The sequence below is a fragment of the Mus caroli genome, chromosome 17, assembly GCF_900094665.2.
Source record: "Mus caroli chromosome 17, CAROLI_EIJ_v1.1, whole genome shotgun sequence".
In the NCBI taxonomy this organism is placed as follows: domain Eukaryota; kingdom Metazoa; phylum Chordata; class Mammalia; order Rodentia; family Muridae; genus Mus; species Mus caroli.
In genome coordinates, this window is record NC_034586.1 from 10001803 (window position 1) to 10022289 (window position 20487).

At 45.7% G+C, this 20487-nt stretch overlaps 1 protein-coding gene across 1 annotated transcript in view; it reads left to right on the forward strand.

Annotated features, from left to right (window-relative positions):
- Positions 1–20487, forward strand: part of Smoc2 (SPARC related modular calcium binding 2) — a 123015-nt gene that overhangs the window by 41658 nt on the left and 60870 nt on the right. Inside the window, exons 2-4 of the mRNA XM_021186294.1 lie at positions 4728–4899; positions 15795–15901; positions 16748–16847. Coding sequence (XP_021041953.1) covers positions 4728–4899; positions 15795–15901; positions 16748–16847 — 379 coding nt within the window. The remainder of the gene's footprint in view (positions 1–4727; positions 4900–15794; positions 15902–16747; positions 16848–20487) is intronic.

Sequence of the window (20487 nt, forward strand, 5' to 3'; positions counted from 1 at the left end):
TCTCTCTCTCTCTCTCTCTCTCACACACACACACAGACACACATACACACACACACACTTACTTCCCGTGTAACACCTTGTAGGACCTCCAAGGTTTGCTTTTCAGCAGCAGGCTTCTGAGTCTGAGGATGCCTGCACTTGTCCTCTTTGAAACCACAGAGGCGTGGTGATAGGCTCTTTTGCAAGGTAGGCTACTGGTAGCCTTTCATGAGAAGGATCTAAGTGAAAGGTAATAATGCTTGTGGCAAACAAGACTTCAAGCACCTTCCAAACCTGGCTCACCACAGTGACAGCGAGCGTGTTCAAGCTCTAAGCAAGGAGACAGCCTGGGAGATGAGGTATGATAAGGCTTGAGTAAAAAGGAGAAGACAGAAATGAAGGATGGGTGGCGGGAAGAGCCACAGGTTCCTCCTAGGGTGGCTGTTCAGTGTTCTGAGCTCTGGGTGTCATTGTGGAATCCTACAGCACTTTCTCCTCTTCTTGCCCCTCCATTTTCCGTTGCATTGACATGGCTCTTCAGGCAACAGGCTGGTATTGAGCACCAGCACGAAGCCAGTCCTGCATGAGGCACCGAAGCCATGTAAATGGATAAAAGCCATCTCCCAGTGTTTTCCAGTTAAAGAGTTCCAACTTGACTTGCTGAGGGTTCAGCAAAGGTTCTCCCACATCCCAAGGCTGTGTGGTGGCCCAGATCTGTGACCTAGAATGGAGTTGTTAATGCCTTATTGGCACTTTCTTGCTTCCCCCCCGGGGTCTTGGATAGGAAACTGCTTCTTGGTTGTTGTTGAGGACAGTGCCCGTGGTCCATGGAACTTTCCACAAACATTTTAGAGTGAAGAGACCTCAGACAGAGCATGTCTGTCTGAAGCTCAGTCCTTTCTCAGGACTGCACAGTGAGTTTACAGACACATCATCTCTGACCCGAAAGGCTAATGACTGAATGCTGAGGAAGGTATTTTCCTTATTGCCACGGGTAACTCTGGTATTGAAGTAACAGCAGCTATATGGTATCTTATTAGGAAGAATTTAGGATAAGGAAGTTCCCACCGACACAAACTGTAGCAGCAGATGGCTGAATTTCATTCAGACATGCTAACAGTAAGCAAAAACACTGGCTTCCATCTCTGAGAGTAGGGAGGAGGAGGCAGGGATGAGAAAGAGATAAGAGGACATGTTCAAGGGCACGAGGAAGGAAGATACAGAGCAAGAAGGGCACCCTGACCCACCGTGAGTTCAGCTGTGGCTTCCTGACCACACATTCAAGAAGCTGAGAGAATTAGCAGACATGCCAGGTCATAGGACCCAAGATGGGCATGTCTAATGTATTTGTAAATATGTAAACAAGGTTTTAGGTCCTTAAATAATAAAACAGGAGAGGGGGAGGAAGATGGAGGGGAAAAAGGAAGGAGGGGTGAGTAGGCAAGGAGGAAGAGGGGGGATACATGGATGGCCTGCTTGTGTAATGTCTCCTGTTCTGTCTAGGACTTCAGTTCAGAGGTCTTCAGCGATGTGGTGGGATTGGGGCTGTCCACTGCATCTTTACTAGCTGTTCTACCTTTATTCCTTATGCAAGGTGACTTTTTCCCACCTAGGGAAAGTGGCCTCTAGCCCTAGCCTTTCCGTGTCTCCCTGACTTCAGATGTTCCCTAACTTACTGTTCCAGCCACCGTGAAACAAAGCCAAGCTCCTGTTGTCCTTTTCTGGAGTCTTCCTACTTCTTTCAAACTTTCTTAAAACACTCACCATCCCCCTTTCACCTAATGTAGCTCTTTTGCTTCACACTCTCAATTTTTTACCTGGAGATAATCACACATGGGAGGGATGCCCAGCACTCAACGTAGTATAAGTGGTATTTGCGGAGAAGCCACAGTGGACATGTGCATATTAAAATAATAGACTCTAGGTTTGTGATTGGTAGGGCTCATTGCCAATGACTTACTCCTTCATGTCTGGTCAAGATATCTTTCGGAACATGACCTTGTTTTATGTTCACAGTGATCTTATGAAACGAGTGTTGTTTTATCATTTCCATTTCACACACAAAGAGGCTGTGAGGAGTGTCCAGAGCGTTATGCAGTGTTTCATCTCTGATGCTAACACCCATCCTTCATTTTAGGCAGAGTCCTGGTCCAGCTGTCTCCTTATGTCTTCCCTGACTTCACAGGTGTCTTCCTGGTCTTCAGATTACACCCAGTCCTGTAATTCACGACAAAGTGTGTCTCATTCAGTAGTTTGCCTAAGTTTCAGATGTCTACAAATGTACCTCAGAGTCAGTGAGGCACTAAGGCTTTCTTACAGCATGTATCTCACTGAGGCATTGAACCTAGGTCCTGAACTTGAAGGCTTCAGTTTCTACAGACCCACCCTACATGCACAACCCAGAGCCACCTTGTTTGTAGGTGAGGGATAAGGAGAGTCTGTGTCATGAATTTATGAAATTCTTGGGCAAATGGATGTATCTGGAGGATATCATCCTTAGTGAGGTAACCCAATCACAAAAGAAGTCATTAGATATGCACTCACTGATAAGTGGATATTAGCCCAGAAACATAGAACACCAAAGATACAATTTGCAAAACACAGGAAAATCAAGAAGAGGGAAGACCAATGGGTATCCACCTTAGAATAGGGAACAAAATACCCATGAAAGGAGTTACAGAGACAAAGTTTGGAGCTAAGACGAAAGGATGGACTATCCAGAGACTACCCTACCCAGAGATCCATCCCATAATCAGCCACCAAACCCAGATACTATTGCATATGCCAGCAAGACTTTGCTGAAGGGACCCTGGTATAGCTGTCTTGTATGAGGCTATGCCAGTGACTGACAAATACAGAAGTGGATGCTCACTGTCATCTATAAGATGGAACACAGGGCTGCCAATGAAGAAGCTAGAGAAAGCACCCAAGGAGCTGAAGAGGTCTGCAACCCTGTAGGTGGAACAACAATATGAACTAACCAGTACCCCCAGAGCTTGTATCTCTAGCTGCATATGTAGCAGAAGATGGCCTACTCGGCCATCACTGGGAAGAGAGGCCCCTTGGTATTGCAAACTTTTTGTGCCCCAGTACAGGGGAACGCCAGGGCCAAGAAGTGGGAGTGGGTGGGTAGGGAAGCAGGGCGGGGGAGAGGGTATAGGGAACTTTCAAGATAGCATTTGAAATTAATATAAAGAAAATATCTAATAAAAAAAAAAGAAAAAAAAGGAGAGTCTGTGTCATTGTCCTCATGGGGACCATGTCCCATGGTGACAGTATGTGACCAGTATAAGGCTGCACAACTAGAGGTAGCACCTGTTGAGGTGTCTAAAACCTTAAGGCCAGAACTTGTGGTACAGCTTTGTCCATGAACTCCAGGCTGCAGAGTGGAGCTGAGCTCCAGGAAGCTGTGCTTCCCTCGCTCCTCGCTCCAGGACACTTGATATTTTCTCTAAGTTGCCAGCATTGTCTTCCCATCAGTCATGTTCCCTGGTGTGAAACCTCATCTAAGGCTCTGTGTCTAAATGAAAGATGGTCCTTGGCTTCATAGGTGAAACTCTGCGTCATGCAAGACGCTCCCAGCCAGAGGGAATGCCATGTTCAGCTTGCTCTTCTATCTGGCTTAATGAATGACTAGACAGAACATGGTCTGGGGTATGAGGAATAGGTAGATGAAAGTTGGCCGGGATTCTGATTCCTTGACCATGGCAGGGCTAGAGGTGTCTAGGTTGAGAATTCCCTAGGACTCATAGCAAACCCAAGCATATAAGAGAGGAAAGGAAGGACAGAAACCCTGGGCAGTCTGTTCTTGGGAACTGCACCATGCAAATTGGTTCTATGGCTAACCCTAAGGTTCCGACAGAGGGTTTTGGCGCTACTACAGTTGTGAGAACTTGTGAGGAAGTGCGACCTTTAGAGCCTATTTCTGCGGGGGTGAGTGATGACGTGTTAAACGAGGAGCCAGAGGCATTTCACAGGGATACATCAGCTTCTCAATTTTGAGACCAAGCATGCATTCAACAAACATTTTGACGCTTGTTGAAACAATAACTTTCAAAGCATAAGAATAAAACTTACAAATGAAGTGGTGTGCCCCAGTAATCTTAGAACTTGGAAGGTGAGGGTAAGAGAATTAGGAGTTCAAAGCCATCCTTGACTCCATAGCATGTTTGAGGCCACCCTGGATTACAAAACACCCTATCTCAAGAAAACAACAAAAAAGCAAAAGAAAATCCACTGACTTAGTTCACTAAGGGATACACAAGTATATTCTGACAATAGAGCCACTTTATACGGAAAGCTGACCTGCCAGTTACTGCAGGGCAGAGACATCAGTGACTTACAGAGGTCTGAGAAGACATCTGACCTTGAATGAACTAGAAAAAGGGACTGTAGAGAGGAGGAGGAGCAGCAGCAGCAATCACAACAACAGCAGTGATGCCACCCTTATGAGGATGGCTGAGTGGGCGAGCCCCTTCCTCTAGATTCTAAGGGGAAGGTGAATGGGAGAGTACCTTCCACTTACAAAGGGCTGCATGTGTCTTCCCATCAGACCTTAGATACAGACTTGTGGCCAGCTATTATCGACTTGCAAAATGGACAATGTACAAGTCTGAAAGCAATTCACTCGATGCTTCAGTTATATGTGAGCACAGAGTAGCCATATTTCTTTGGAGCCTGTTCTCAGTCTGCTCGGTGCTCCTGTCTCCTCCTCTTTAAAACTCTCTTGCTTCTTTTTCTTCCCCAAGTTCTTGAGAGTCGATCAAGACAAAGACAGAGACTGCAGCCTGGACTGCCCAAGCTCCCCTCAGAAGCCACTCTGTGCCTCGGACGGGAGGACCTTCCTGTCCCGATGTGAGTTCCAGCGGGCCAAGTGCAAAGATCCACAGCTGGAGATTGCTCACCGGGGGAATTGCAAAGGTGAGCTGCAATGGTCATGGCGGGAAGACAGTGCCTATGTGGCGAAAGCATAGATAATTTACTTTCACACCCAACAACTTGAAAGTTTCTAAATTGGTAATTATTTCTCAGAGCATGTGAAGAATAATTTTTTATGAATTTTAAAGTAATTTTTGAGACAGTGCTTTATGTAGTCTATGTTAGCCAAGAACTTGCTATGGAGCAAAGGCTGGCCTTGAACTTCTGGTCTTTGTGCTTCTACTTCCAGTGTACTGGGACTAAAGATGTGAACAGCCACGCGTGGTTTATGGTCTGCTGGGGACTGAACCAAGGACCCCTTTTGTGCTAGGCAAGGATCTCTACCAACTGCAAAGCAGTCATTTTTACCAATTGTCTGATTTCCTTAGTGTTTCATGTTGTCATACAACAAAGTTATCACAAGCCCTTCAGAGTTGTGTGTCTGTTTTTGACTCAAAGTGTTCTAAAATGATTATCAGCTTGTCTTTTGTGTTCTGTGAGTGAGGTCAGTTTGGTGTGGACGTTCCCCTTGGACTTATCAGTCTTCCGATTAGCAGCCAGAGTTACAGCTTAGAGCAAGCCTGGCAAAGCTTCGCACAGTAATGAAGGGTTCAGCTTAACAGCAAGCACACAGTGCTTTCAGAAGGGATTTACTTCCTCCGCATCTCTGGGGAACAAGACCACACAGACGAAAATGGCCTTGAGAAGTTGTGTGTTGATGAACTATTAACTCTGACAATCCTCCTATCTAAACAGCCTAACCACGTTAACCACCACCAGGGCCATGCCTCTGCCTTCAATTAACCAAGCTGCCAAATTATTTACTCTTTCTGTCAAAGTGCAAAGTTCTGCTAGGTAGACTTGGGTCATTGTTGCAGGTAATGCAGGCACTGTCCTTTAGCTCAGATAGCTCTACCACTGACAAGAGCAACTGTCTCTCTTCTGGCCAGGCATGGTGAAGCACACCTGCAGGCCTATCACGTGGGCAGCTGAGGCAGGAGAATCCCAAGTTCAAAGTCTGTCTGCACTACTTAGTGAGACCCTGCCTCAAGATAACATGAAAAGTGGCCAGGGGACTGGAAGGTTGCGTGGTGGCAGTGTGATTGTCTAGAATGTACGAAGCCCCGGGTTTAGTCCTGAGACCAGGACTAGTAATGGTGGGTCATGATTGTAATCCTAGTTCTTGGGAGGAGAGGATTTTTCTTTCAAGGCCAATATGGCTTCATCGTGAGACCCTGACTCATAAAAACAAAACAGAAACATTATCAACCCAATTCCACAACAAAAATTCTCAGTACTACAGAAACAACATAACCCAGTGGCGGTCACCTTTCTTAGTGGTTAGGAGGAAAAGAGGACACTTAGGACAAATGCCATTCACTAATGACATTCTTTGTCCCTAAACATCCATTCCTGTTTATTTGGGGGGGGGAGACCTAAATATTTTATTGATTCTCACCCACCTGACATTGCATACTCCATATTATTAATTTGTCCTATTGCTATTTGTCTCTAGATGTGTAATTCCATCAGGGAAAACAAGAATGAGAAAAATCTGAGTTCTATTTATTCTCGATTTTATTTATTCTTGAGCTTGCAGGTAGTCACACACATACTTCTGCAAACATATTCTCATGTGCCCAAGAACATGCAGCCGTGCACATGGATGTGTGCATATGTATTGCACACACACACACGGATGTGTGCATATGTATTGCACACACACACACATAGATGCGTGCATATGTATTGTACACACACACCCACACCCACACACACACACATAGCACGTTCAGGTGATCACATCACTGGTTCATTCAGACCCAAGTCTTGCACGATTCCTGGCACTTGCTTAGGGTTGATGACTTTGGGGAATGGCTGCTTCCATCTCCCTGAGTGACTCCTTAAGGTTCCATTCAGTTCCACCCTGCAGTTCCGGAAGAGTGAGATGGTTTCCCATGGGCACCACAGGACTGTATGCTTCCTCGTAGCACCTTGTAGGTTGAGAGGGAGCAGCCTACAAATTCAAATTCAAGGAGTCCACTATTCCAGTTCCGGCCACAGACAACTCTTCCCAGCAGCTTCACGTTGAAATAGATGGGGTGGTTGAAAAAGTGTCCCTGGGTTTAATGGACTCCCTACAGTCACATTAGCAGAGACTGTGGACAGCAGATATGACAGCAGTTCACACCTGACTCTAGGTCTTTCCCTCACAGATGTCTGTGCACTGAGAGCTAATCATACATTTAAGGAAAATCTAGATGTGATTTTATGTCTTGACTGTTGCTCTCTCAGCTATATGCACAGAAGGAAGAGGAGCAAATAAAAACTATTAAATACCAACATGCAGCCCTGACAGAAGCTTCTAGAAGCAATTGCCTAGGAGGTCTTGGCTTTCAAAAATGATCTCTGTGGGAAGCGGTGGACGTCACGTGGCTCCACAAAGCCTGGCATCCTTTGTTCCTGCTTCCTGCCACATTTTCTTGGCACGGCTGGGCATCCTGGTCATGGACCACAAGGAAGTGGTCAGACTGAGCAGCTGCTGCCATGGTTACCAGTACAGGCATGAGAAGGATGGTGTGGGGTCAGCGGGCTTGACAATCTCAAGGGAAGAAAAGTGACAGTGGGGTGCTCTTCTGTCCCTAGTGTGAGGTGTCTCCCCAGGGCTTAGACTTCCACTGGCTCTAGTCACAATTTGACTTAATTGAGGCAGAGTCAATTTGAAGTGAACAGAGATGTTCTCTCAGGGAGTCCTGGGTCATTGCTGTTTGCCGGCAGCCTGCTGTTCCTGGATAATTTTCTTGGTGGAGTTCTCAACCCCTAATGGAGGAAATTTTGTATCATAAACTTCTAAAAACACAATGGGGAGAATCAGTCAAATGTGACACCTCTCCAAAGCAAGCGTAACTTACAGAGAAAGGATTACAATAAAAACACCCCAGACTCCAGCAGCTTTCTGCGTTGTGCTTATGTGGGGCTGTGGCCAGCCCAGGCAGTAAACACAGAACTGGAGCAGAGGGTGCCCTCCACACATGGATGCTTCAACACGGGTGGACATCACATACCTCTGGCACACTGGGGTACAAGTGGGACCCCAAGAGGCTCTAACTTGCTCCTATTTGTGGTGAGTGAATACAAGTGGGACCCCAAGAGGCTCTAACTTGCTCCCATTTGTGGTGAGTGAATTTTATCTGCTGGGGTATGCCTTCACCAGATTTAACATAGGGATGGGGTCTTTGCCTAGGGTGGCCTCCACCACCAGGCTTTGCTTACATGATTTCTAAAGTCAAGTGGGTGACATCTTCTGCTCTGAATAGCAGCCATTGGATAGATGGCTTGTGGGAATGAACCCATGCCATGAAACCCAGGCACAGCATTGGCTGCCACACGATGAGTCGTGGCCAAATTGACAACATCTCTTCCTTTTCAAAGACTACAAATGCTGTTATCTATACAAGATGTTTAGCCCATGTGAGCTTTGCTGCCCTGAGCTAGCTGAAGAGACATGAAATCAAGATTTTGTTTGTGGTCCTTCAAGAAATACAGTGTCCACCTTGCCCTCCTCCCTGTTGTACTGGCAAGGAAGCTGTCCACACTGTAAAATGTCCAGCTACAGCCTTTTTTTTTACATATTTTGTGGGTGACAGATTTGTGGGCCTGTCTTTTTTGCATGTGTTGGTTTGGAAACAACAATTAAGATATTTTATTCCGCATTTAATTAAATAGCATTAAAATGTGCGCGTCTCATGTCATGATTTGACATTGACCCTGACTGGAATTTCAGTGGTGTAGACTGATGGATTTTTCTCATGTTTTCATAGAAATTTGTGGAGTTTGTGTTTTCAGAACTCGGCAAACATATTAATATTTTTTCTTTTGATCTGGAACCAGTATGGCTGTTTCAACAAAATCACTGGAACTGATTTTTTTTTTTCAGAAAAAAGATGGGAGTGGGGGAGGAAAGAAGAGAAGAAAATAAAGGAAAAGGTCACATGCCAGGAAACCTTGGGATTATTTTGAGATTTCTGGGAATAAAACTATAATAGATTTCCGGAAACAGCTCCCTTCAAGGTTTCTGCACAAAGAGCTCAAAGTAGACTCGTGGGGAGATGCAAATGTTTGGTTGCCAGCCCAGTCCTCTTGTGACCACCACTCACCAACACTGGGATCCCTGACGTAGGAAAGCTATGACACTGTTCACTGGGGAGGCGTGAACTCACAGGGTGCCCTTACCCCGTGATGAGAGTAAACAGTTGTCCTTGTTAGGAGATTGCAGAGTTCTCACTGTGTCAGGATGGCTCACAGTGGCTCAGCATCATTATCTAACAGAGATAGACTCTTCAGCCTCCACCCGAGCTCAGCTTTCCTGCTGTTTGAGACCCTCAGACTGGAGGTGTCCAGGAGTCGGGATCTATCATTTCATAGAGGAGTAGAGAACACATTTGTCTTCTATCTCCAAGAAGACTACATGAACGCTGGGTGTCTTCCTGTCTGAAAGGTTTTTACAATACTTCTAACACCCTTTTACTGGTGGGCAACTAGCAAACTGGAAACTGGTCACAAGCTCCAACATCTCCCCATTTTCTGTATACAGCCATTCATGGTCTCACTTTTTAAGACAACACCATGGGAGAGGTAAAGGAAGCGCCGAGACCAAGCTAGTAAGCCTGCAGCCCCATCATGACTATCTTGACCCACAGGAATAGCTAGGATGGTTCTTCTGGCTGCTTCAGTGAGGAGTGGACCTATCTGAATCCCACTGAGGAAGAAAGGTGTCCATTAGAACTCTGTGTAGGGTGAGGGGCACATGTGTGTATGTGTGTGCAGGTGCGAGTATATGACTTCACACAGATACAAGTGGGAGTGTGCATCAGTACACCTGTGAACATGCAGGTGTGAGTACAGATGCAGAGTATGTATGGTGTGAAAGTGAGGGAGTGTGCATCAGTACACCTGTGAGCATGCAGGTGTGAGTACAGATGCAGAGTATGTATGGTGTGAAAGTGAGGGTGCGCTTGACTTTGCTCCTGAGTGTGCATGGGTGTCTGTGGCTCTCCTCCATCCAGCACCTTGCTGGCATACCTTTGTTCCCATGGATGCAGTCTTCAGAGACAGCAGCTCTGCCCTAGGATTCCCCAGCCCTGCCTGCTTGTCTCTTACAGCAGCTTCACCTGCACTACGCTCAGCTTTCCTTGCTATCTGTGTCATCGTAGACTTGAGAAGTCACCATAGGGACTTCACCCCTTTCCCTGCCAATCTATGGCCAGGAAGACAAGAAAATGCTGGGGAGTACGTAGCTGGAAATGGCCCCGCTATTTGTTCTAGCTCAGCTGAGATCTCAGGGCACAGCTTCCAGGAGGAAGGAGGAATTGTGTGCAGCATCAGCCAGCCGCTGGAGGGCTGACAGTCAACCTTCACCATAAAGAAGCTGGGGATTGCATCATCGTCTATTCTGATGTGCAGGGAGTGAGGTGTGTTCTTGTGACAGAGATGGTGATAGGCAGACATCCCCTGTTTACACGCCGTAGAAACTACCTCTCACTTTAACGCATGGTAGTAATCCTCATGGCTTCCATTCATCTCTCTTTGCAATGCCAGCTGTGTGACAGCACTTCCTATCTGTATACTTCATGGATTTAGGATGAAACTTTTGTCTCTGTTTATCTAATTCTGTAACCACATTCTTTCCCATTGTCATGTGAAGTTAAAAGGACTTACAGTTCTGCTTTTATGAGTGCAAGGCTAGCTGTTTTAGCTGATTGCCAGAGACAACAGTGACCTTCTGGGAGAGGGTGCCCTGACTGACCTTAGGTTCCCACCATAGCACATCATTGTATGGATGGAATGTGTGCTTTCAACCTAAGGGTCACTGCTGAATTGTCTTTTTTTTCCCCCCAGAGTCTGGTCTTAAATTACATGTGGGTAAAGTATTACAGCTTTGAAATACAGTGTCTGTCTTTATTTGAGGCCATGAACATCAAAGGCAGGGCTCTACTAGTCTGTCATTTCTGTGGCCACTACATGGAATCATAGGAAATAGTAGTGCAATCTGCTCTTGACCCTAGAGAGTTCATGGCCATTGCAGTAATCGTGACAACTGAGTGGCCCATAGACTAAGACCTGTGCTCTTATCTGCCTGCTCTGCCCTGTGTTCAAAGGCACTGAGACATTTATCCACCTCCAAGAGGAGTTGGCTCTGTACAAGACACATGTTAAAGGCCATCCTAGTTGTTTTAGAATTATTTGGGAAGAAGAACCTTAGTGGAGAAAAGCCCTCCATCAGATTGCCTGTAGGCAGGTTTGTGGGGCATTTTCTTGATTAATAATTTCTTATGGGATGGCCTAGCCTATATGAACCCACTTTGGGCAGATGGTTCTTGGTTCCAAGCCAAGCATCCTTCCATGGCCTCTGCTTGATTTCCTGCATTGGCTTCCCCCAGTGTTGGAAGGGGTCATGAAAGTATAGCCCAAATAAACTCTTTGCTCTCCAAGTTACATGCCAAGACAGAGTCAATATCTGTAGTTTGGCATACAACATCTCAGCATGGGCATGGGTGAGCAGAGCCCTGGGGATGTTGCTCTCTATCTGCTCCTGCTGATCAGGAGTTCCTGAAGGAGGCACCTACTGTGCACAGAGACCATGAGCTGCCCAATTGCACAAATCTGGAAATGCCCCCAACTGCCCCTCTTCAACTCCCTCTAACTAAGACTTTTTGATAGAAGACATCCAGCAAAGCCACCTTTTTCAATGACTGCTTGATTCTATTCTGAGTGGTTTCAGCAAGATGAGAAATTGTTCTTTTCCCATTAAACACACACACACACACACACACACACACACACACACACACACACACACGAAATAACCATAGCAAACCACACTGCTCACTGTTTCTTCATAGCAAGCAACATCTTTTCTGGGAAAGTTTTCAATTAGCAATAATCCTGTGATCCCTCTGGGATCTAGTTTACTCTTCAATTGAGATTGGAAAAAGTTGCTTCAAAAATGTATTAAGTATTAATCAACAACTTATCAAAAACTTCTGTTTGGATGTTATTAGCGGGGCCTTGCTGCTTAATGTGTAAAGTCTTGGCTCTTTCAGGTCAGAGCAAAAAGGTCTCCAAATTGTCTCATTTAATTTGCATCAAAGATACTTTCTCTGTTCTAGTTAACAAATAAATTATATACAATTAAGTGATTAAATTATTAATAAATTTATTTTATTAGAATTTTATTATATGTCTGTGTGAATATATTTGTGTATGTGTGGTGTCAGTTTGAGTATATGCCGTGTGTGTTTGTATGTGGTGTGTGTGTGTGTGTGTGTGTGTGTGTGTGTACAGAAGCCAGAAGAGGCTGTTGGATCCCCTGGAGCTGGAGTTAGGATTGTGAGCTGCTCAGTATGGGCACTGGGAACTGATCTTGGACCCTCTGGAAAAGCGGCCCATGCTTTTAACTGCTGACCTGTCTCTCCAGTCCTAGTGAGAATATTAAAATCAGAATTTCTAGTTAAATTGAGTTTTCTTATGACATAGAAATTAATCATAGCTTTAAAAATACCAAGAGTCGTGTTCCCTGAGATGGCTCTGGCAGTTTAAAAGGAGAGAAAACCTGCCTATTGGGAAATGCACAGGTTAGCATTGTGCCCCTTATCAGTGGGAAGTGAAGCAGGTCAGCCAGTGTAGATCCCCTCCCCCTCAGTAGCTATTCCAATAGTGACAAAGTCACTTGGGACAAAACAGTTGTACCCCCGTGTTAAACCACAAGGGCATGAAAGTGGGCACTCAGAGCTGACCAGATATTCAGTGAGGCATGTGTATGGTGGCCAAAAGATGGAGTCTGCCAGTGTTGGTCAGCAGATGGCTGGGTGGACTACAGGAAGCACTGGTACCCCATGCTGCAGCTGGGGTGTGCCATGAGACAGCAAGGTCCTGTGGTTCTCCATACAACATGTTCAGAATAGGCAACTCGTTAGATGTAGATAGGAGCTGGGGTAGAGGGTGTCTGTGTACTGGACACAGGATTCTGTCCAGGGTGACAGCAGTGTCCTGGAGCTGGGCAGGGTGGAGGCAGCAGAGGGTAGCGGTCATCCCACACCAGGACCACAGTAACCAGCACTGATCTGAACTGGAAATGGCTCACAGGGGAGTTTTTATGTACTGTCCAGGAATACCACAGTAATATTTGTTATGCTTAGGTGTTGAGGATTTATATTCAAAGAGAAACGAAAGGCCCAGAGAAAATTAACTTAATGATGTCCCTGAATAGGAGAGTTGCTTATTTTCTAAAGTGTTTGTATAAGCATAAAGAATAAAAAAAAGGTAACATAAATTTAACACCAGTAAATGAAACTCTGCTAAAAGAATATCTGTATTCTATTCTTTTGAAGTTGACTGAAAAATTAGGTCTGAGAAAATATAATGCTCAAGATGTGAAAGGTTTTCGTTTCTTTGGTTTGTGTGGCTATATATATCAGAGGCATAATAGCTTAGAGTCAGAGGAAGAATATAAAGAGATGTTGTCAGTTCCAAGTGTGGATCCCCCAAAGACCCTGCCTCCAGAGTGTCTCCCCGGTGGAGACCTTGATAAGATAAGAATTCCAGTAAAGTCTGGAATGAGACACGGCAGGCAGGTGGCTTGCCATCAGGGGATGGTAATTATCTGATACTTGGATTTCACAGATTTTATTTGTTTGTTGCCATTGTCTCCTAAGACAAACTAGCCTGGAACGTGCCAGCCATGAACTTGGAATGAGAGTCCCATTATACAGACTGTCAAGTTTGAAAATGGCTTGGCCAAGGTAATGTGAAAGCTTTAAGGAACTGTGAGTCAAGGATGAAACAAAACGTTGCTTGAAAAATTATGCTCTTCTGGAATGTTTATGATGGCTCAAGTAATAGGAATAGCAGCTATGGTTCTATGTTTTCCCTAGCAGAGGCCTGCAAGCTGAAGCTCATGTTATATTTCCTTTTAGACGGCGAATCCACAAGTAATTCCAGAAAAAAGAAAAAAAAAAGAAAAAAAAAGAAAAAAAAGGATAAACCAGTAAATCCATGGTTTTCTATTCAGCGAACACAGACTGTATTGAAACCACTGACTGATCCAAAGAGATGGCTCACTCAGTAAAGAGACAGCTCAGAATCATGAAGACCTGAGTTCAGTTCCCAGTGCTCACATAAAGAGTTAGCAATGACAGCATATGATCGTAATCCCTGCTTTGGGGAGGCAAAGACAGGAGGAGTCACCCGTGTCCCCAGAGCTGCTGGGCTGAAGCTGGTGCATCTGCTCAGGACCCACAATGGCAACATAGGTTGTAGCTCCCAGGAGTAACTGTGCAGAGAAGAGGAATGGATGACTTAGGGTGGCGCGTCTCTGAGAGGGGAGAGGCTGCAGTGTTCTTGATCTGGGTACTGGTTACTTCAACTAGGAGGCAGGAGTGTTGGCAACTGATCCGTCTCCAGGATTAAATTCAGTGTGGTCAAACTGATACAGGGTGGGGCTTGCTGTGCTGTCCCCAGAGCATGGTGCACGAGGTGGCAGGCCTTACAATGTTTTGGTGTATTCGCTTCTTAGGAACTGTCACACTCTCCAACAGCATGGTGAGATGGGTCATAGTTAGTATTAGACCCACACCCAAAGCCTCCTTGCTGGCATCTGAAATGAGCCGGGAATTCACCTGCAAGGTCCTGTCTGGTAAGCAAAAAAGAAAGAACATTTGGCTCCTTCTGTGAAGACTTAGCTCGTCGATGCTTTTGCTCACATGTGCGGGTACATTTCCTTTGAGGGAAATCAAATATATTTAAAATTTTTAAATTACATTACTTTATTTACATTTATTTGCATATCTATCTATCTATCTATGTATCTATGTATCATCTATGTATGTATCATCTCTCTATGTATCTATATATTTATGTATTTGTGTATCTATGTATCCATCTATGGATCTATCTTTGTATCTATGTGTATATCTGTGTATCTGTCTTTGTATATATCTATGTATCTGTTTATCTGTCTGTCACCTCTCTCCCTCTCCCTCCCCCCCCCCCCCCCCCCCCCCCACATGCCACAGTGTACATGTGGAGGTCAGAGGACAACTTGTACAACAGGTTTTTTTCCTCCCACCAGGCAGGGTCCTGGAAATTGAGCTTAGGTCACTAAGTTTGCTGGCCTGTGCTTTTGCCTACTGAAGTATCTCACTGACCCTAGGTGGACTTTGTATATTCGTGTGGGGGACTGAGCACAGGGCCTGATGCAGACAGGCGGCATTTTACCTCTGAGCTCCTTGCCCAGTCTGCTTGGTTGTTTTTGAACTTTACAGTTTTCACTAGTCATGCTTCATGTCACTAAATACATCACAGAGACAGCTTCCTTTTTTACTTGTGCTGTGAGATGTTTAGCTATTTATCACCATGCTTCCCTGACAGTTTGGTACATACTGTGAGATCCTAGGGACCAAGATGCAGAGGAAAGAGGTGAGTCTTGACTCCTTTTGAAGGTAGCCTCAGCTCCACCAGGTGTTGGCTACGGTGGGATATCAGGCCCCAATGCCTGTCTCTGATTTGAGTTGAGTTGTGTGTTCCGGCTTCTCATCTGCATCTAGGTGCATCCTGGGGCCCTGGCACAGCCTGCTTCTTGTTTTTAGGAAGTCAGTCTTTCCCGTTTCCCACACACACCTTCAGATACTCTTTCCAGCCTCCATTTCCCTTCTATAAAGCGTGGAGAATGTGTCATACTCCTCTCTGCTCTTGTGGGAACAGAGGGAGGCACCTGCTATGTTGGGCAGCCTCTCTCAACCCAGTGGTCTACCCCCTCAACAGCTTGTACTTGTCTCTTAGAATGTCGCCTGTTGTCTTCCCCTCCTGCCTATAACTGCTCTACTGTGGTCTTTCTGCAGATGTGTCCAGGTGTGTGGCTGAGAGGAAGTACACCCAGGAGCAGGCCCGGAAGGAGTTCCAGCAAGTGTTTATTCCAGAATGCAATGATGACGGCACCTACAGTCAGGTGACTTGTGTTGCTTTGAGAGTCTAAGCCTGGGCCATTGGGGTTGAGGTTCCAGGGCTAGGAGCGAAAGGGATGGAGCCAGAGCCATTGAGTGGGAAACAGTCATCTTGTTCCTGAGACACCACCCTCAGAAGTCTCACAGTATTATGGTACGTGAGGGAGGGTTCCAGACCCCAGCTGGCTCAGGTGTTTATACCAAAGCTGTGGCGTATGCATCCTTGTGCTACATGAATATGATGTGAGGCAGTTCTCTCAGAAAAGCTCATTAACCCTGGTCAACATGCCGAGCCGTTGTTCTGATTGTAGCTTAGCTCATTCATGAGCCCCATGACTCAGCCACTGAGTCCATAGTAGGATGCTGCCACATCAAGTCATGGCTTGCCTATGGTCATGCTGCTGGCTGGCCCAACTCCATCAGAAATAGCTTGGTTCTAATTGGATTCGGTCAATGCTGTTATTGAGAGCTGCCTGCAGCATACCAGCAGTGGAGTAGGTTCTAGGAGAGCAGCAAAAACATTCTGTTATCAGTATCTGTGAGCTCATGTGAAGAGAGGGGCCATGCATCTCAGCATAATGTGACGTTTGGGAGAAGGGAGAAGGGATAGGATGGGGAGTGGCTACATTTATAGATGTCCCCTACTGTGGTCAGCTGAAAGGTAGACATAGGGATCTGGGGGAACTGAGAAGGTGATGTAGAAATGCATTATCACTGTTGGACACCTATCTCCTCCCCCAGCCTCCATTGGATGCCCAAACGCAGCACCTGAGAGTCTCAGCCACCCTCTGACGTGCCTCTGTAGGAGACGTTGTCTGTGGTTAGCTCACGTTCCTGTCCTTTCTCTGCAGGTCCAGTGTCACAGCTACACAGGATACTGTTGGTGTGTTACACCAAATGGAAGACCCATCAGTGGCACCGCTGTGGCCCACAAGACACCCAGGTGCCCCGGTAGGTCTGACTAATTGCTGGCTCCAGGGAAATGACTTCCTGTTTCTCTTGGTCATCTTACTCAGATTCCCTCACAAATCAAAAGGACATTTAGAGGGGGGTGGTGGGGATGTGGGATGAGCTCACTGGACATGGACACACCACTGCACATAGACCTGGAGGGAAAAAAAAAAACCAAAGACTTTTGTCTACATGTTGGGGCAGGGGACAGCTCACCATAGGGACACACTTGGGCCTGAGTCATTTGAAAATATAACCACAGAGGCTCGAGTCACCAGCTTGAATGACCCATTGTTTTCCTTGGCCAAAAAAAGCAAAAGATCCAGAGTTTATATACATGGGTTTTCAAAGAGAAAGTGGGTCTTTGCTCACGGTTGAGTTTCCAGACGTTTATGTGTGATATTTTATTACTCAGACAGGAGCTTGATGTACTGAAAGTAACAAGCCTGGCGGCCTCACAGTCTATAAAATGGTCCCTTTTCCACTAATATTTTACCAAAAAAGGTTATAGATGATTCAGATCATTTTTATGTGAAAATGGTCTCCCGCCCGGGGCCTGACTAACTTGCTGTCTGCTGAAGGAGTCTGTCTGATGAAGCTGAGCATTCTTGTCATCCAATTCTTTGGGTTGTAATATGAAAATAGGCAAACCGATCGGGGCTAGGAACGTAAGACACACATTTCTCCAAGTTTGTCACTTGAGGGTTGAAATGTTTGTGTCTGGAGTTAACTGTCAGACTTATTTTCTATTTAAGGGTCAGGCACTGCCTGCAGAGATTCCGTTTCTTACTGTGACCCAGACAGAGGAACTGGGCACGGGATCGTTGGCAGTGGCCTCCTCAGGTCTTTGTGACAAAGCCTGTATTTCAGAGACTGTTCATCTCTGAAACTGACATGTTCTATGTTATGTAGAGTGGAAATAACATTTGTTTTATTTCAAAACTGTTTTACCACTGAAACCTACAGTGGGCTATTTTTTTTCCCTATGAGCTAATGTTTACATTGAATAGTTCCTGTACAGAGTTGTGGAAGAAAAGACAGACCTGCTCCCCTGGGAGAAAGCAGAGAGCGGGGAAATAGGGTTCCATGCCTTCTGAAATTTAGGGGAGGGCTGTGGGGGAATTGGGCATCCTACTTTCACCCCACAGAGACGAAACTGACAATGTAGCCTTACATAACACAGTGGACATCTTCCCGCGTCGTGACATAACACAGTGGACATCTTCCTGCGTCGTGACACTGCCTGATATAGAAGTGGGGTAGTGGGCTTCCTTTTACACTGGGCTGGCTTTGACAGCAGGTGAGAGTGGCCCTGATATTGTCTGCAAATCCCAGGGAGCTTATGCTTTGGATATGCCCATGTTATCAGCAACCAGGCGATGTTCAGCACAGGTGGTGCACAACACAGGTGTAGCTGGTGTACGGCACAGGTGGTACATAACTGTTCTCCAGCTATAAATTATCTGTTAAACTGGGGTAAATTAGGTTAGAAATGAGCAGAAGACAGCAAATTTTTGTCAGAATTTATATATATATATATATATATATATATATATATATACACACACACATATATATACACATATATGTATACATATATGTGTGTATGTATACATATGTATGTACGTACATGTCTAAATGTGGGTGTATGTGTGTATATGTGGGTATTGTATGTACATGGTATATGTGTGCATGTATGTATATGTGTGTGTATGTGTGTGTGTATATATATATATATGTGTATATATATATATATATATATATATATATATATATTTACACATGGGTGTATGTATGTATATGTGAAGTACATGTAAGTATGTGCCTGTGTATACATGGTATGTATGTGCATGTATATACATGATATATATATATATATGTGTGTACATGGTATATATGTATGTGTAATACGTATATGTGTATGTATGCCAATATGTGTATGTGTGCATATGTGTGTGTATGAATTTGTGTCTGTATGTGCTTATTAGGACCATGTGTAAATATGCTCTGTAGCATCTAAGTGGGGATAAAGGCGGGTGTCCCGTCTATGTCTGTATCCAATGACATAGTGCAGAACCCCTCCCCAAGCCTTTAGCTAAACCAGGAAGACCTGGTGTGCTGAGGCCATAGATGAAGAATAGCTCAGTTCCAAAGTGGTCAAAGCAGTAGCATTTTCTAGAGGAGGGTGTCCTTGTGTCTTCATGCCAGGGCATCAAGGTTAGAGTCCCACTAGGACTCTCAGAACATGGGCTTGGAGACAGAAACCCAGAGGTGACTGTGTGGCAAGGGAGAGGACAGAACAATAGACCACCCATGGCAGTGTGTAAGCTGGTCACTCAGGACCCAGCACTTTCCTTCTGGGAATGGACCCTGGAGGAACACAGCTGTGTGGTGCAGACATGTGGCTGGCCTACAGCAACACTGGCTATAAAAGCCAAACCCTGGGACTGTCTGTAGGATAACACAACACAGAGTGCTAGCCTCATAGTAGGATAAACATCAGTGCAGACAGTTACACACTCCCTGTCTCTCTCACTGGTGCCACGGAGCTGACAGCTGTGTGAGTCAGAAGACACAGGAAAGCACAACACGGGGCAGGGACTTTACAGCTCTCAGGAGACAAAACCAGCCCTGGCCTGGAGGTGTCCAGTAGTGACCACAGAGGAATGGAGCTGACGGACGGACATACAATAAAAGGGATTTGTCAGGTTGCCGTACATCCTGTGACCAGGATAGCCAGGCAGGGATGTCTCCAGAACCCAGTAGCTGATCAGTCCCTGAGGCTGGATACCCTGATCCAACTCCCCCTCTCATAGGTATGTAGAGTGGCTGATGTCTTTGTCGCTGCCAGATCCAATTGACTAACATCCCACTGGGCTTGCACATCTTTGTTTACATTATGAATCTAGATCCACAATTGTCTTGAGGGATCAGGATGGAAAGGCCCTAATTCCTTTCTTACAAAAAGCCAGTCTCCTTCACGGGTTTCCATGGTGCCAACCTCCACTGTCAGCCACTGCTTGAACTAATAAGTAATTAACCTCAGATCATAAACCAGTGACCTCCTCCTCCTTCTGATCCCCTGTGGCGACATAGGTGTGAGGGGCAGAGGGCTCAGGCAGAAGAGACAGAGTAGACTTGTCAACCTTTACCTCCTCTTTCTGTCTTACTCCTCAATGGGCATTCCTGAGCCACCAGCCTCTTCCCACCACAGGGCAGTGCTTGGCCAGTTCTTGCAGTATTCCTGTCTGGATTTGTTTTGCAAGAAGCCCACTCACTGTTCACTGTTACTGCTGCTACTGCCAAGCACTGGGCACTAGCGAGTGGAGCCTGGCAGACACCGGTGCATCCTGGAGCCTGGGCCAGCAATGGACAAGCATTGCAAGCACTGCAGACACACACATACAGAATACCATCAGCTACCGCAGAGGGGTGGTTCTCATAACTAAGGGCAGGTCTGGCAGGTATAGCAGAGGGTCTCATTTCTGAGTGCTATTGACTCTGACGCCTTCTGGATTATGTCTATGCATCTATCAGCTATACAAAAGGGAGATGGCCTGAAGGAAGACTCCCGAGGTTGTGGTGTTGGTGGGGACAGCTTCAAGAAGAGTGGTGACAGGAAGCTAAAGACAAAGGTGCT